The sequence below is a fragment of the Apodemus sylvaticus genome, chromosome 9, assembly GCF_947179515.1.
Source record: "Apodemus sylvaticus chromosome 9, mApoSyl1.1, whole genome shotgun sequence".
NCBI classification, from domain to species: domain Eukaryota; kingdom Metazoa; phylum Chordata; class Mammalia; order Rodentia; family Muridae; genus Apodemus; species Apodemus sylvaticus.
In genome coordinates this window covers 82920858-82938926 of record NC_067480.1, presented here as the reverse complement: position 1 = coordinate 82938926, position 18069 = coordinate 82920858, and the positions used below count along the sequence as shown (strand labels likewise).

General features: G+C 49.2%; 1 protein-coding gene across 2 annotated transcripts in view; it reads right to left on the bottom strand.

Annotated features, from left to right (window-relative positions):
- Nucleotides 1-1020: 1020 nt before the first annotated feature.
- Nucleotides 1021-18069, bottom strand: part of Runx2 (RUNX family transcription factor 2) — a 242141-nt gene continuing 225092 nt past the window's right edge. The window contains exon 5 of one of the 2 annotated variants that reach the window (XM_052192217.1): nt 1021-2140. In XM_052192217.1, the coding sequence (XP_052048177.1) occupies nt 1539-2140 (602 nt within the window). In that variant the 3' untranslated portion in view covers nt 1021-1538. The remainder of the gene's footprint in view (nt 2141-18069) is intronic. The other variant, XM_052192214.1, reaches the window with a different exon arrangement.

Here is an 18069-nt window from a genome sequence, read left to right as displayed (position 1 = left end):
GGAGGGAGGGAGGGAGGGAGGGAAGGATCCTTCACATAGCCATCAGAAATGTTTAGACTGTAGGCAGCCATTGAGTAGAGGCTTAAATTCAAGCTCCTGGGAGAACATAATTCACTCAAAACTCCAAGTGTTTCTTGGAAAACCGTAACTGTCCTCCTTGGAACAGATTAGAGGTCCGAGTCTGTGACCCCACCCCAGAGCTGTACAATCAGATGTGAGTTTTCCCTGGGTCTCCTCTGCATGCGTCCTGCCCACCAAGGTCTGAGAAGTTCTAGGATTCGGGGCGACTGAACAGACCTTGCTCTTGGCTCTTGTACCAGTTGTAACCCCCAAAATGCTTAGGGACAGTGTGGTGTGCTTTCAGACCCTAGCTTTCTTCCAAGGAGAAGCTACTGAATTGTCTTCTGCCCCGAGGGCTGGCAGCATCCACGTTCCAACTCAAAAAGGATGCTGGGGAGGAGTACTTACTGTCCCTGTCGAGAGAAGTTAAATGGTGGGAGGATATGGGGTTTTGTAAATTAATGACCTCTTGCCTAGGTCAGTGGACCTCGATCCTCCTCGAACACTGGCAACATCTGGAGACAGTTTGAGTTGTCCCAGCTGGGGAAAGTGTCAGGCATCTGAGGAGCAGAGAGGTGGAGATGCTGGCTCCGCCCCCCCCCCACTGGCTACTGTCGGGATGCTGGCTCCCCCCACAAACACACTGGCTACTGTCGGGATGCTGGCTTCCCCCCACCTCCCACTGGCTACTGTCTGTCATGAGTCTTCTACTCAGATCAGAGGGGGAAAGATGAATGTATTAAATTTAGGGAGAACTGAGAGTTTTAAGACTCATGAGAGCCTTCAGCTGCTTCCTCGTCCTAAGTATAGAAAAGAGTCGAAGACTCGGGAGTGAAGGGAGGGGGATGATACCTGATGACCTGAGAGAACAGAGCCGCGAAGAGGAGAAGAGTGCAAAAGCCGGAGCTCAGAGAGTGCAGACGCGCGCTTTATTCATGACACACGGTACCTTCTTCTTCACAAAAAAGACTTAAATACCCTCCACAGTCCCTGCTCTGTCCTTTTCCCTCCTTCCCTGTTTCCCAAACTCTCTGAAGCATAGGTATAAATGAGAAAAAAAAATAATTTGTTTTTCTAAAGATACTTTAAAAAGAGATATGTGAAACCCACTGGACTCCACTGGAAGTGGACACACGACTAAATCTCAAGAAAGGAATGCTGGTGGCCCAGGGGTGTTTTTGATGACAGGACCTTCTGTTCCCACCCCTTGCTTTGCTCCGGGTTCAATGGACTGGGACAGAAGTGTTGCTTTTCTAGTCACCTTATCCCAGGACCTTCTGGAGGTGCTTAATCTACCAGGGACTTAAAACAAGAGGGGCATTTGAAGGTGAAAGGAAACACGGAAAGGCTATAGCTTGTCAGCTCATGGATCCAGCGGGAGACATGTCATCCTTTGAGTGACAGGCCAAGGCCGTCCATCCAGCCAGGAGGCTGTGTAGTCCCCTCAGCATCCCTTTGTTTTGGGAGATCCAACTCCCTTAATTGGCATCTGGTGCTTCCGGCACAGGCTGAGACTGGGGCACCAGAGTAGAGGCCAATTTAGTGAGGGCCTTCGCTATGAGGTCCAGGTGGCCATTCATTGTCCGTAGCTCCACTAGGATGTCCCCAACACTGGCCTCCAAGGTGGCAGCAGCAGCTGGAGGGGCACAGGGCGGTGGGGAGGTTCCAGGATACTCAGCATGGTCATCCCTGGCAGGGCCTGCGTGCTGACTGTGGCCCCTCTCTGACGCGGGGGCTGGGGCCAGCATGGTCTGTGGTCGCTCACGATCCTTGCCTCGCACACCAGGAGATGTGGCTGTGGGGCAACTTGGCAACCAGTCAACAAGGTGGGGTGCAGCCTCTGGGGAGGAGGTCACGATGGTGTAGAGCCCAGTGCGCCGAGGCACGCAGGGGCCTGGGGCTGTAGAGGCAGTGGACAGAGGCTGCAGGAGAGAGGGCAACATGGCGGGGCTTGGAGAGAAGGGCTGAGGCTCACAGGACGAGGACGGAGATGGCAAGGCTGCTGTAGAAGGGCCAGGCTCCTCTGAGGACAGGAACAGGGTGGTGGAAGACGGTGAGTCTAAGGTACTGGGCTCTGAATCTGTCAAATAAGAAGAGGGAAGAGGTTACTTGGGCATTCCTGTTATCTCTGTGACCAACTGAGCAATAAATGCTAAGGAAATTAACAAAAAAAAAATGTGGAACTGGATTTCCTGCCACTCAGAGGAATATTCAGCAAGGAGGTCTGTGAAGAAGGCGGTATCCCAAGAAGGAAGTAGGAAGTGTGGGAGTGAACACACACACATATACACCACACACACATACACAACACACACACACACACACCAGCAGCAGCAGCAGCACTGGAGTCTCCATACAACATTGAAAGAGTTCATAATAATTCTTGCTGGGACCGAAGATGCTGTGGGACTCGAGGAAGCCCTGTTTCTCCTCCTTGGGGACTTGGCTTCATTTCATCATTGATCTAAGAAGTTCCAATGACCTTTCTTGACTAATGCACTGTCCAGTCTGCAGCGGGTGGCAGTGATGTGTGGCACAGCCATGCATGTCCCCATGTGAGCTTTCTGCTGAGCCCTGGAACCTTTGGGTAGAAAGCACACAGCAGCTCTTTAGGACTAGACATGACAACAAGGCTACCGACCTCCCTTCAAGGGGCCGCATCCAGGCAGATGACACACCCCAGCTGTCTCAATAAGCACATTTAGTGCCTATGAGTGAATGAATGCTCCATGATCTCTGTACAATGGATCCTGAGGGCCCCTGAGGTCAAGCATCGGAAGCCCCTCCTCCAATTCCTGCAAGGATTTTATTTGCTCTTGCTTTCTCTGCCCTTTGTGTCTTCTGCCCCATTCTTTGGTGATCCCAAGCTCTACAAAGGTAGAACATGCTGGAGTCCCTCTGCGGTCACCCAAGAAGGGTATCTAGTGAGAGTCGTCAAGACAGCTTGCATCATCGTCACTACTAGGAAGGAAGCTCCCCTTTTCCCCCAAGAGACTGCTCTGTCTGACAGTGGGTTGGCCCTCAGAGATGTCCTTTTCAGAACTATGGTATCTCTTATCTGTCCTGCCTTTAGCATCCAACAAGGTCCTCCCGTTGTTCTTGGGCCCCAGATACTCAGCAACCCAGTTTGTGTGGTTGAGAATCACACCTGACCAGAGATGACGTGATTCCATGACTGACAACCTTTAAATAAAGTCAACACCATGCCAGCGAAAGTGTTTTCAGGGAAGTGTCCTGGGCACTTTCTGCTTTGGACTTGAACTGCCTTTCTTCAACCCCACCTCAATTCCCCTCAGGCTTCTAAGATCGTCTTGTACAAAGCAAGAATCGCCTGTGTGCCTGGCCCACAATTGCCCTTGAGTTGGAAATGATGCAAGAGAAGCTTTGCAAACTGTTTACACTGATTTTCTTGAGAACAGTATTGGCTTTGCATGTCTAATCCTTGTGGCAGATGAGATACCTCTGTGGAAATCAAAGAGAAATAGGCCATTCAGAATGTTCTAGAGAAGTGATTTCAAACTTAATGTTGTCCATGACATTACTCTGTTAAAAGCAAATTAGGATTAAGACTGATTAGGACTGGCACCTCAGACCCTTCACTAAATAGATGGGTAAACAGCTACCATCACCAAAGCAGCTTTGGCTGTTGCAAGATGCAGTTGGGTGGGGGTTCTTGGCTGTTGGTGCTTCCTTAAAGGAGGGGTCCGGTGATCACTGGACCCTGCCTGACTGTGGCCACTCCCTACTGTGCCCCTGCCCCAAACTATTTGTATGTAATTCTACCCTAATTGCGTCCTTCTGGTTAGGTTTTGGGTTTTTGTGTTCTGCTTGCTTTTTCTTTTTTTTAAGTGCTTTTTTTTTCAATCAACTTGACACAAGCTGGAGTCACCTGGAAAGAGAGAACCTTATTAAGGAATTGCTTCTATCAGACTGGCCTTCAGGCAAGTCTGTGGAGGTGAGGTGGCGGGGGGGGGGGGGGGGGGGGGGGGCACGTTTGCTTGATACCCAGGGTTCAATCCCCAGCACCACACAAACCGATATAGTGGTGCCTACCTATAATTCTAGCTCTCAGGAGGATTAGAGGTTCACACTCATCCTTGGCTGTATAGCATGTTTGAGAAGGAAGGGCTCTAGGTGACAGGAGGCTCAGGAGAGGGATGTAGCACGTGGAATGATGTCACCGGTGTCTTCTGCTCCCTCCTCCGTTTTAACTGAGCCGTGATCACCGAGTGATGGTTAATAGTCACTGTTAACTTGACTAGATTTTGAATCACGTAAGATTTAACACACCCCTGGGCAGGTCCACGAGGCTATTTTCTGTTAGGCTGAACTGAAGAGAGAGATGCTCTTTGAATGTAAGTGGCACTCACCCATTGGCTGGGGTGCTCTACTGAATGAAAAAGGAGAAAGGGCAAAAATGGAGGTGGACCTGAACAGCAGAATTCCATTTCTCTCTGCTTCCAAACTGTGGATACAATGTGATCAGCTGCCTCGAGCTACTGCACCCACCACGCCTTCCCACCATGTTCAATAGACTGTATCCCTGAAAACCTTGAACCAAGAACAACCTTTTCTTCTTTAAATTGTTTTTCTCTGGTACTGTGTCACTGAGATAAAAACAAACAAACAAACAAACAAAAGTAACTAAGATAACCACACAGGAAAGCTCACATCTCCAGTCTCCTTCACAGTGAGCTGGTTGTAGCCAAGTAAACCCTGCACAGACTGAAGTAGAGGTGTTGTGTCCCATCTGCCTCTCTGAAACACACACATGAGAGAGAGAGAGAGAGAGAGAGAGAGAGAGAGAGAGAGAGAGAGAGAGAGAGTTGAGAGAGAGAGAGAGAGAGAGAGAGAGAGAGAGAGAGAGAGAGAGAGAGACTCAGTTGTGTATTTTGACATGCTGATCCAACAGAGGGCAGGCTTTGGGTGCAGCAGGAGCAGATGGGTTGGTTAGGTTACATTGTAACTGTTACAGCCAGGGAAGAGGAATCACCACACCACAGCCATGCTTGCTTCTGGGTAGCTCTGGAGAGGCAGCTGAGTTGTAAAGAGAACAAGTCTGATTATTGGGCCAAAGAGAACAAGTCTGATTATTGGGCCAGGATGTGGGAAATAAGGGGAGAAGGACGAGAGAGAAATGGCCTTAGTTCAAGGCTCCAGACTGGGAACTTTCCCTTTCTTGTTCTCTGGAGCCTGGGTGGCCTTTTCCCAGCCACACCCAGGCCTCCAGCAAGACTCAGTTGTGACACACCTCAGCAGAGGCAGCCCTTGGAAGCATTTTCCCAGGAGCCTGGAGGGCGGGGAAACTCTCTAGCCCCGGGCCTGCAGGAGAGCAGGTCTGTGGGAAGAGGGTGAGGTGTCTGAAGGCGCAGAGACTCTTAGTGCTGCCTCTGGGCCTCAGCCTTTGATGGCTCAGGCTTGGCTGGATGGGCGCCCGCTCCCTGCGGAACAGCAGACACACGAAAGGGAGGGCCAAACAAGTGTCTGATGAACTCAGCCCAGGAATATTCACTTCTTTTATTTTCCCGGAACGTCATGAGCCCCACGGGGTGATCTTCTGGTTTGAAGACCTGGTGAGTCAAGTCTATACAGACCTCTGACTCAGTTTCATCCTGAGTTCTCAGCAGACATCTCCCAGGAGCATGGCTCAGCGGGAGAGCGGGGCCTGGTCACCTCATTAGGAGAGGACAGGAGGGCTGTGAAGCAGGCATGAGACAGGCGAGAGTCTCCAAGATGACAGGAGCCACACTGACAGTAACAGCCCATGTTCAGTGACTTCTTACTAAGTACAAAATCATGCATTCAACTCCACTAATCTTCATGGTCAACTTGGCATGGCTTCGGCCATTAATTTTATACCACTGAGATGCTCAGCTATGTGAGGTATCCTGCACCCTGACCCACAGCCAGGTAGCTTCTGTCTAGAAAGGCTGCTCTGTCATGGACAGAATAGGTACCTCAGAGACATGAGATAGTGCAAAAGAACCATTTGTGTGTGTGTGTGTGTGTGTGTGTGTGTGTGTGTGTGTGTGTGTGTACACTTGAATTCCAATTTGTATCCCTTTCTTTTCAATTCAAATGCTGTTTAACACACTGCCCCACCCACCCCCAAGCAGTGTCATGAGCAGCTTCAGATGGGGTGAGCTAGCTGACGCCACAGAGGCAAAGCCTGTGCTACAGCCCACAGAGCCAGGCCTTCACAGAGGTGACTGGACCTCGGGTAACATATCCTCTACCTCTCCCCTCAGCACCGCCCATTGCTGTATATACTCAGTCCCACTGCTGAAGGGGTCAAAGGTCAAAGGATGAGCATGTGGAAAATCCGTGCTCTCCATCCCTGGCCACGCTGCCTAGGTGTGACACCGGAAGCATTGCAGGCTTGGATGTCTGTGTAAGCTACCCAGCTTTTCAGTCTCTTGGGCTCAGGAGTCAGGGTCAGCCACTGAGTTAAAGAAGAGAAGGTTCTACAAAGGTTAGGCAGGGAGAGGGGAGAGGCAGCGGCACAGCTTTGGTGTAGCTGAAAAGGACTCTCGCTTGGGATTCCTTCAGGGAAGGAGACACTGAAGTAAAAGGAGTCTGTGCATGTAGGATATTAGCAATATTACTCACAATGGGCAAAGGGACCATAAATAGGTCCACTGTGGCACAGAAGGAAAGATGTCCACATACAAAGGAATACTATTGTGCCCTGAAAAGGAAGAAAAGCAGATACCTTCTACAACATGGTCATACCTTGAGAATATAATACTAAGTAAAATAGCACAATCATGAAAGTGAGCACACGAATACCAGCAGGCTCCCTTTGATGAAGTTCCCGGAGTAGACAAATGCACAGAGACAGAAAGGGCCATGACCATGACCTAGTGCTATGGAGTTGAGAGACGTGTTTACTAAGCGCAGAGCTTCAGCTGAGGGAATAAGAAAATTCTGGAGAGAGATAGTGGTGGTAGCTGTACAGTGACATGAGCATACCCAGTGTCACTGAGCTGTACACTTAAGAACAGCAGCAATGGTGCACTAATGTGGAGTATACTTCACTCATGGCCAGAAAACAGGGAAACTGTGACAAGAGAAGGGGAAGTTGAGACATCTCGAGTCATGAGTTGGCCGAGGCATCGGAGAACGTAGCTATGTGTACACGTCTGTAACTGTCTGTAAGGGATCGAATGAAGAACCTGCTGCTGTGGTTGCCATAGATACAGTGTGGGCGAAGCACCACAGCAGATCCCCAAGGACAGAACTGACTTAGCCCTGGACCTTAAATACTCCGAAGGCACGTCGGAGTTAGAGGATAGGTTAGGGGTAGGGGCGTTTGGCTACTAAGAGCTTCTATTGAGACTGTGTGGAGGCAGGTGACAAGAAAATGACGTTTTTCGACCACCCCATGCTTCCTAAGCAAAATGCTTGCAACACAAACATTTCACAGCTGAGTTGATGCTTTCTTGAGGTCACAAATGTCCACTGCCCTAAATGCGCACAGAAATTGTACGTGCTCCAGAACCCACGGCCCTCAGCCAGACTCCTCGCCCCCTCCACCCTTTTCTGGTGGCTCTTGAAGGTACCAGGTGTGTTCCTGTCTCACAGCCATGACACCTGCTGTCCTTTCTGCCTCGAATGCCCCCTCAGGTATCTGTGTTCCTCACACCTTCTTCACTCCATGAGCCTTTGCTCAAAAATCACCTTCTTAACTCCTCTTCTGATTGCCCAGCCTGTGAGTGCCATCCCTACCCCACCGTGTCTGCTTTCTGTCTCTCCTTATCCTAGGCATCCAATTTGGTCACTGTGATATTCATTCCCAAGGTTACTCAAGATAGAAGGAAGCTCGATTGGAAATGGCTGGCCTACAAACAAGGGCAGAGGGCAGAGAACAGAGGGCAGAGGGCAGAGGGCAGAGGGCTCCTATAAAAAGGATGAAAGAGAAAACTCAGCTGGTGAAGTTTTGGTGAGCAGGCCTGTCTTCAGATCCCCAGAACCTACTTAAAAATCTGGGCATACCCCAACACCAGTCAGAAGGGAAACAGGCACACCCCCAGAGCCTGTTGGCCAGTTAGTCTGGCCAGTCTGTGAGCTCCAGGCTCACACAGAGACCCTATCTCAAAAATGAGGTGAAGAGCAATGGAGGACAACAGTCTCTGTCCCCCACATGTCCCTACATACATGTAAAGGAGTGGTTCCCCCACATGTCCCTACATACATGTAAAGGAGTGGTTCTGAGGCTTTGATTTAATTGGGAATCTGTGTTTATGGACGCTGAGCCCTCCAATTGGGTTTCGATCAATCAATAAAGATGACAGCAGCCAATGGCTGGGTGAAAAGAAAGAGGCGAACTTCCTGGTTCCTTGCAGGCTGGGAGAGAGGAGAAGGCAGGAAGAGGGAGGACCAAGATACTTGGGGGAGAGATGGAAACAGACTTAGAGCATCACAGGAACATACGGTGGGGTATCAAAAACTACACGCAACACATACAGGCACACAAATATGTAAAAACATGTACAGAACACATACACACACATACAGAGAGAGAGAGAGACAGAGAAGAGAGGTGCCTACTAAAGTAAGGAATGCCAACTTTAAACAGATAGTGCAAGCCACTGTGGAATTTAAGTTGGCTCATAATTTGCTTCTCCAAGATTCCCCCTGGCTGTCAACTGGTGACTGGAAGCAGAAAGATGAGTTTGAAGAACCACGTGGCCTTCCCCGAGCACCCAAGACACTCCAGAGGACAGACAGAGTGGGTCTAGGCTTGGAGTATTTGAAGCAATTGTTTTTCTAGGAATCGACTGAATTTCAGAAACAAAGAAACTCCTGCTGTCATCCTACGTAAGACTACTGAGAATGTTGGCCTCTGCCCCTGCACAGGTTAGCCAACAACATGGCCTTTGATACATCTCCATGCAGTTAAGGCCAGTGTGAGTTTTACGGCATTTTTTAAAAGGCCCAAGATAAGCTTCTATCCACTTAGACAGGGCTACTCTGCCTCCTCCTACATAGCTTGCACATTCAGTATGTGGGCAGTATCTCCATCTTCTGCGATGGGGGGGGGGGGGGGAGGGGGCGGGGCGGAAGGGTGGGGTGTGAACATACCCATATGGACAGAGACTCCACGTGGCTATATGGAATAGCCTTTGGAGGGAAACACAAGGTGTTTGAACATCCTGGATATTCTTTGCTATGAACTTTTCTTTCCTATGGAGAAAGAAGGGCACAGAACGCGAAAGCTATTTCTACACCATAACGGACCTTGGCTCAGGGAGAAAAGGTTCAAAATAGATTATGTTCCTCAGCCCTGTTTCCAGGGTTGAGCAGCTCCCAAGTCGACACAGTTAATCCTCCCTCCCAGAAAGCCCCTCACCTCTGAACTTCATTTTCTAAACTATCATAAAAGACAGACATGATTCCAAGGCTAGGTTCAGAGGACCCTGCAGAAGCCCAGGCTCTCTGCCCACCAAGGCAAGAGATCATCCAAGGGGCCATCTCCCTTGTAAAAAACAAAACAAAACAAAACAAAAAACCAAAAAGGCAGGCTTCCCGGTGAACCTGATGGAAAGTGCAGGCTGTAAAAGACGGCATTTTGCTTTTAACAAGGCCAAGCAGGCTGGAGAGCCGCCAGCCCAGGTCGTCTGAAGGAACCCAAGAATATTAGAACCCGGGGTCATAAGGAGCCAGGACACCACTAGGAATGTTGGTAGGAGAGACAGTCTGGCGAGCCGCTGGGAAACAACCGGAAGCCCGCTGTGCCGACCCTGGCATGAGTCAGCGGGCAAGAAAGGCGGCCAGGCCAGTTGGGGTGGACTGGGCAGCTCTGTGCCTGGCCACACAGGATTAGTGCCTCCTGAAGCCCCTCCCTCACACAGCAAACCTCAAAGGCCACCAAAGATGCCAAGGGTGACAGGTGACAGGTGTGCGTACACGTGGCCACCCGCCAGCTCTGCCAAGACAAGCATCCCAATCAATCCCATGGTGGCCTTTGCCAACCTCTTGCCCGCATTTTGGATGAATAGCGGGACACCCCATGTGGAAATAGCAGTCTCTGTTCCCCGAAGCTCAGAACAGCACAGCTGTGCATGAGGATTCTCAGGAAGCGGTGGGCTGAAGGGTGGGGGCGTGGAGCAGAGACAAGACCTAGGTCCTCCAGGGCCCTCTACTATCTTGGGAGACAAAAGGAGACACTTGGTATGTGAATGCCAATTGGATACGCCTTTTTCCATGCTGTAAACAGGTCCAGAGCAGAGCTTGCTCCCAAGACCTAACACAGTCCTGAAAGATTGCAGTGCCCACCATAGTTTCCTTAAGTGTCCTAGGAAGGCACTTTTCTTAACCAGTACTTACTTTCCCAGCTCCTTCTGAAGCCACGCCCACCAGGCCACGCCTCCCGGCCTGTCTCTCCCTCCCTCCGGTCCTTTTTTTTTTTTTTTTCTTTCTAATTTGGGTCTCTTTCTTGTTCCTCCATGCCATTCTTCTAATGATAACCTTCTGTGCCAGGCTCAATTATATACACAGCTCAAATGAGCAGCCCCGACTCTAAATTTGGCTGTGTCCATTGGAAGGAAGAAGCCGTGGGGGCATCTAGTATTGCCCAAAAGGAAAAGACGCTGGTCCCTATGGGGAGTCAAAGCCAATGAAAGGGGGGATACTTCTGAAAAAAAAAAGTACAAGTACAGAATGAAGAAACAGGCCAGGGCTGGCTGCCCCCGGGGTCACCAGAGCTGAGGCCGATACTGTGAATTCAGCCAGGCCTGTTAGGACTCCATGCCCCGCCACAGCATGCAGCAGCAACAGCTGCACTTGGAGGGTTTTTTTCTCTTTAGAAATGGCCCGCTGTCTAACCCTACCTATGCTTTCTCTGCAGGGTTAGAAATGCGCGCAGCTACCGGGAATTTCCTGACTTCTGTGAATTTTCCTCTAGATCTGGCTGTGAGTCAACGAGATGTTCTCAGGACACGTGGAAAGCGCCTCCCAGCTCCCATCATCCTCAGCGCACCAGGCAAAGCCTGCCGGGTAAGCAGGGTGAAAAGGCAGAAGGGCACCTCCCTCCTTGGCTCGGCCACTTGTCTGTCCCCAGACTCCACTGTGGTATTAATATCCCATACACCTACAAAAAATTCTCTGTGGATCCAACATATCTACAAAAAGAAAACTAATGTTGCCTCCTTCCAAACTTAAGCTAGTGTTTGATTTTAATCATTTGCTTTAGCTATTTAAATGCTTAAATCATTTCATTGTTTAAATGTTTAACTCATTGTGATTTTATTGATCTTTACATTTGGGGCGGCTGTACAATAAAGAAGGAGGTAATAAGAGGAGAATACAGAAGAAAGGGGGACATTCCTCAGACCCATACCGTCTGACATACTGAGGACTTACAGAATTCCCCTCAGCTCTAGGGAGACACACGGTAGTATCACCACTTCAATCAATGAGAGATACTCAAGTAAATTAATTACAGCATCAGGCATGAGCTGGGTGACCTCTGGGGCTGGCCAGCCCTTGTGGGCTGAGATCAGCTATGACCTGTTTGTGTTCATGATGTGGATAATTGTTCCCAGGAGTTTAGAGAGGAAATGTTCTTGGGTCAATGGCATCCTATGAAAGATGCAGGGCTTGTGCCTCAGCAGGAAGAGTGCTTGCCTCACAAGCAGGATGGCCTGAGTTCAAGCCTCACTGTTGCCATGGAAAGCTAGTCTTGGTCACTTTGGTTCCCTGTGATGGAAAGCAAAGACAGAAGGACCCAGAGGCTGGGCGGCCAGCTAGCCTGGACTAATTGATGGGCTCCAGAGCAGTGGGAGATCCTGTCTCAAAGGAGGTAGACTGAGTTCCTGGGGTTGACACTGAAGGTTGTCCTTTGGACTCCACAAAAATATGAATACATGTGTACTCACACAAATGCGCAAACACATATATACATACACAAACCTACACAAATGTATACACATGTATGCACACATACATAAATGCATATGCACACATATGTACACATTTTAAAGTGTTCTGAAATTAAAGTTAAAGGGTACTCAAATGAGACCCGTCAGAGTCTGCGAGACTGAGATTACCCAGGGCAAGCCTCTTACAAACCCAAGGTCGCTTCACATGATCAGAATGGGACCAGGATCCCTCTACCTTTAAAAAAAGACATATCCATTTTCCTTTCATTCATTCCAGAAAAAAAGAAAAAGGGCTTTGGGTCTCCTGGTATCTCTCAGGCTGGCCTCAAACTTTCTAAGCACCTCAGGGTAACCTTGATCTCTTTGTCGTCCTGCCTACACCTTCTGAGCGCTGCGATCACAAGCTTGGTTTGCGTAGTACTGAGGATTAAACTCCAAGGCTTCGTGTGTGCTAGGCCAGTGCACTACCAACTGACCAGTTGTCCTCCCACCAAAAGGAAAGATGCAAATCACCACAGGGCTCTCCTGTGGCACAGGCTCTACACTGCTCTAGTGGCAATAGCAGAGTATCAGGAAGAGAAGGGAAACAAAATCTTAATGAATTAAGGTTTTAAAATGTCTCTTTAAACTTTTAATTGTTATATTTCCATTTATCTATTTGCAACTAATAGAAATGTCCTTTTTTTTCCTAGCCAAACATTCCTGTCATCTGTTGTTGGCTTGTCAAGGAGCAGGTTCGTGATGGTGGGCGGGGCGGGCGGGGCGCCTCCTCTGAGCTGAGATTCTACCCAGAGGGAAACCAGGCTGTCGAGTATGGATTAGACAGGCTCACACTGTGAGCTCTGGATATATTTCCTTTCAAACCCTCTGTTAGAGTTCATTTACACCAGCACACACACACACACACACACACACACACACACACACCACTCTTTTCCATGGGGATGAGCTGGGATTTAATTATTGGAAATCCATTCACTTCTTTAAAGGTCCATAGATTAAAGACAGTCTAGGAACACAAGCACTGTCCCCAGTTTTGTGTGAGTGCTGAGGCTCTTCCCTGGTATCTTGGGTTATTTAGAAAAAGTACTGTGAGCTATGAAGTCTCCACAATGCCTTTAGGTGATTTGTTAGTCTGTTTATCCTTACTTAAAAAAAAAATACTGCTTTCAAATATTGAAAATAAAAATTATTTTTAAAAAATACTGCTTTTTCTTTTTCTCTTTAAAAAACCTGTATTTGAAAAATACATTTATTTGTTTACTATTTATTTATTATTCATTTATCTGTCTGTCCATTTATTGCTTATTTGTGTGGTGTGGGGAGGGGTATGCGCCACAGCACACACAGCCATTGGAAGAGCAGATTGAGTTCCCTTTTCCGCCACGTGGATGCCAGCAATGGAAGCCAGCTAGCTCTTCAGGCCTCACACGACCAGTGAGACTGTCTTCTTCTTACGCAGCAGCACAGGCCTCCTTCTCGCCATGGGCTAGCACGCAGTAGCCACCGGCAGGCCCTTCTCTTTGCCTCCCACTCCTCCCGTCTCCCGTTTTCTCCGTCTCCCGTTTTCTCCGTCCCCTTTGCGCCCGCTTGCACCTCTCATTCTGAACTTAGCCTCTGGTTTCATAACTTAAAACAAATTAAACTTTGAGCTCTCCTTGTAAATTCTGCTTCTGTCTCTTGGATTGTCGGCCAAAACAGAGAACCAAATTGTCTCCTGACTCTGAGTCAGATGACACCTCAGAGCCTTAGTGCCAGGAGCCTGGGACACGGTGGTAAGCGCCCTCCTTAATGTGAGCCTTCTGGGCATCAGAGTCATACAAGTTCCTATGTTTGGGAACATGGGAACAAGACAGGCAGCTGCTTGGGGTGGCCATGAGACAGCAGCTAAGAATGCCCGCTCTCCTGGCTGCAGCTGTGTCCCTGAACAGGTGCCGCCGCCCACAAATGCTGCATCATCCAGCAGGCTCCTGAGGACAGGAAGATAACTAACAGAAGGAAGACAAGTCCCAGGTGACAAGAGCCACATGTTCCCTCTGTACCCACCACAACCTCCGCCTGTTGACTAATAAGACCCACAGCAGACTAAGGCAATGACTCCTGACCCCAGCCATCCTGGAGAGGATGGAAGTGTCCCAGAGGAGGGTGTGTGGCCCTTCAGAGGCTCTTATTATCTTACGGAGCATCAAACGGCTGCTGCCACTCACTTCACCTTCACTAAGAATTCAGTCAGGCCTGGTGCTCCCCTGGATGTCCCCAGGATGGGACAAAGTTCAAGGGAGGGACGACCAAAATGAATGGAGACTGGGGAGGTGGCCAAGTCAGGCAGCTTTGTCCTGCAGCCGCCATAGCCTTCTGCTTATAAAATTCCTTCCCCTCCTCTTCTCCAAGTGGTTCCCTCTCTCACCTCACACCTCACACCTCTCTTCAGCCCATCCCCCTCTCTGAGCTGGGAAGCTTCCTTGGGTTTCCTGGGAGACATGCAATGGATAACATTCACTGCCAGTTTGATCCAAATGACCTAGAAGACACATTTTATGCCTGTGAAGGCATGCCTAGAGAGGTTTGGTGGAGACGGGAAACCTCACTCTGAACGTGTAGGTGTACAGCATCGTCCCATGGGCTTCCGGTTCCAGACGGAACAGAAAGAGAGCGGAACACAGCATCCATCTCTCTGCCCCTCCTCCCCTGCTGATAGGGAACACAAGTTGATCAGCCTCCTCCTGCTCCCCACTTCTAATCCGAGGGCCACACCTTCACAAGGCAATGAACTATGAGTCAAAATAAAAACCTGTCTTTCCCTGAGTCCCTTTAGTTCAGGTATTTGGTCAAAGCCACAAGACTAGGAAGTAGTAGGGGATGAAACACACCACCCCAGAGAGATGTATATCTGGGTCACCTAGTGCTGGCCTGTTCTGAGGCTAACAAAGTTAGAGGAATCCCTTGCTGCAAGAGGAAGGAACCTCGGTATGGCATGACAAACATGTGAGGCAGAGCTGGCTTTGAAGGGCTTCTTATTTTTTCATGAAAACCTTACTTTTTAAAACATTTGTGAGAGTGTGGTGTGGGTATGGTGTGGTGTAGTGTGTATTATATGTGCTATGGTGTGAAGGAGTGTGTTGGTATGTATGTGCGGTGTGTGTGGTATGGTATGTATATGTGTGGTGTGTATTTGGTGTGTATGCATGTGTGTGTATGTGCGGTATGAGTGTTGTGTATGTGGTATGTGTATGAGTGTTGTATATGTGGTATGTGTATGAGTGTTGTGTGTGTGGTATGTATGCGGTGTGTATGTGTGTGTATGTGGGTGTGTGTATCTGTGCGTGGTGTGTGTGATGTGTATGTGGTTGTGTATGTGTCTATGTGTGTGTGATGTGTATGTGGTATGTGTGTGTGGTATGTGTGATGTGTATGTATGTACGTATGTGTGGTGTGTATGTTGTGTGTGTATGGTGCGGTATGTGTGTGTGGTATGTATGGGTGGTGTGTGCAGTGTGCATGTGGTATGTATGTGTGTGGTATGTGCATATAGTGGGGGGTGAGAATGTGTGAGGGAAATTTTGAGAGACAACTATCCCCTCGACCAGTGGTATATTATGCATAATTCTTCCTGAATTATGTCCTCAGAATGGGTTCGAGCATTTAAGGAAGAGTGTCCAGCCGGCCTGTCTGCTTCTTCTTGAGCTTCTGACTCTCCCTTTGGCAAGTAGAGGACTTGATTGGTTATTTACTCTGGGGTATGGGTTGACTATGGAGATAATGAAGAGACCAAACTCCTGGGCCTACCACCCCTTGTCAACAGCCACCTCTCCAGTATTCACCACCAGCATACCCGAACCATACCACAAAATACCAGGCCTGAGACTGGCTTAATTACAGCCCTGCCCCTCTTGCCCCCTACTTCCCTGGACCTGCTCTAACTTCTCTCAAGTCCCCCCCACTTGTCAGTCCTGTCCTCCAAATCTCCATGAGCTTGGCTTACGAATGGAGCCCTAAGTCCTTGTCTGTAAGTCTTCAAAGGGCAGTCTGGCCTGGACACACTTCTCTCCAGTCAGTTTTGTTTCCTAAAATCTTGGATTTAAAGAAAGAGCAAAAGAAAGAAAGAAAGAAAGAAAGAAAGAAAGAAAGAAAGAAAGAAAGAAAGAAAGAAAGAAAGAAAGAAAGAAAGAAAGAAAGAAAGAAAGAAAGAAAAAGGAAGGAAGGAAGGAAGGAAGGAAGGAAGGAAGGAAGGAAGGAAGGAAGGAAGGAAGGAAGGAAGGAAGGAAGGAAGGAAGGAAGGAAGGAAGGAAGGATGACGCCTAGCTCCTTGGGGGCCCTAAACATTCTGGGGGCACGAGGTCTACGTCGTGGGAGGCCGGGGATTCCCACAGGCCCCACCAGAGTGCAAGCTTTAAAAGACAGATGGAGTTTTCCAGAGATGCTTCCATCTACCGCTCCGTGGCACCATTGCTGTCAGAATTAAGCCCTGCCATCTCCCTCATTTCCCGTGATTTCTCCTGGAGGGCTGATAATTACGTTACAGGCAGGCAGGTGGAAGTCTCTGAGCAGGTGTGGGGTTGGGTGGGAGGCAGTTTTCCTCTTCTGCTCTCTTTAAATAAGTATCTACAGTAGAAGTGGAAGAAACTCCATCGGAGGAGGCCTGACGCCTAGAATGCAGTGAAGAACAATGTATTCACCAGCATTGTGTACATAATGGCTCCCTCTCCAGCTCTGAGATCCTTGTAAGGTGGACATCTGCTTTTACTCTTGAGCATCTCCTCTCTGTGAAGATGTCATCCAGACCCTTGTGCTGCCATGCAGCAGGGCAACAGCACAGAGGTCCCGCCATTTTGACACAGACACACTTTGCCCCGCACTGGAAGTAAAGAGCTCTTTCCTTAGACAGGATTTCCCCCTAAGTGCTGAGAGTCAGTGCTGAGAGTCAGTGCTGAACATTCCGGTGCTGCTGGCCTCTGGTCTGCCCAGCTAAACGCCTTGTGATCTCCTCCGCCCAGTCTCAGATCTTGGAGCCCTAGCTAAGTCCTGGTACACACCCTTCTATGGCTTACCAAGGCACCTAGCTGGCATTCCCATTCTCAAGCCTGGAACAACCTGCTTCTCTTCACATCTCCCCAGAAATGCTTTCGTAGCTCAGAGGTTGGGTCTGCAGCACAAGGAAGATTCTAGAAGCCATCTCACACTGACATGATAGAAGGGCAGAGAGAGAGAGAGAGAGAGAGAGAGAGAGAGAGAGAGAGAGAGAGAAAGAGAAGGAGAGAGGGGGGAGGAAAGAGAGGAGTGGAGAGAAAAGGGAAAATATTAGACCTGATAAAACAAAACAAAACAAAAAACCAACTTAACGTTACCTCTTTCTTCCTCCCAAATAAAGGTCTAAATGGGAGACCACAGAAGGAGGAAACAGAGGCTTTGCTGGTTTAGGGACCGGTGGAGAATGGTTGGTGGTCTGCATCCTCCTCCCGGTGGGTCGGCATTCGTCCCAGGGAAGGATCTGGGCCGTCACCAGTCTGCTCCTGCGGCCGGCCAGCGTGGCCATCAGAGCAGCACCCTGGGAGGCCACTTGGGCGGTGGTGGCCCTGGCCGCACCTCCGGGCGGTCCATTTGGATATGAACAACACTTTGATAGCTGGCCATGGAAGGCCAAGTTCTGAAAGCCCCCATTCATGGACCCTGCACACAGAAGCGGCACACAGGGGGAAAAAACGGGTTTCCCAGTCAGTCTAGAAAGGTGGGTTCGTGTTTATTAATCGAAGGCCACATAAAGACCTCAGGGTTATAAACTGTTCCTTATGAGTTCCACAGTAGCTGGTGCTGGAAAGGAAAGAAAAAAAAATTCCATCCGGTGATTACCTGGGACAAAAGCAGCCACTGTGGCCTCCATGGGAGGTTTAGAAGAAGATTATACAAAAGCATGGTCGCCTGTGTCGTGCAGGCCTCATTTGGAGTGGTGTGGTTTCCAGAAAGGCTGGGAAACAGGGGCCCCTCTTCATAGCCCCCAGACATGGAGTCGCTGATGGCAGGTGAGCCCTACCCAACCCCAACTTCCTGCCAGCTAGCTCTTGGTTCTTCCTTCTGACTTTGTGGATCACCCAGGGGATTTTCTGTTTTAAAAGGTCACTGGCAATTAGCT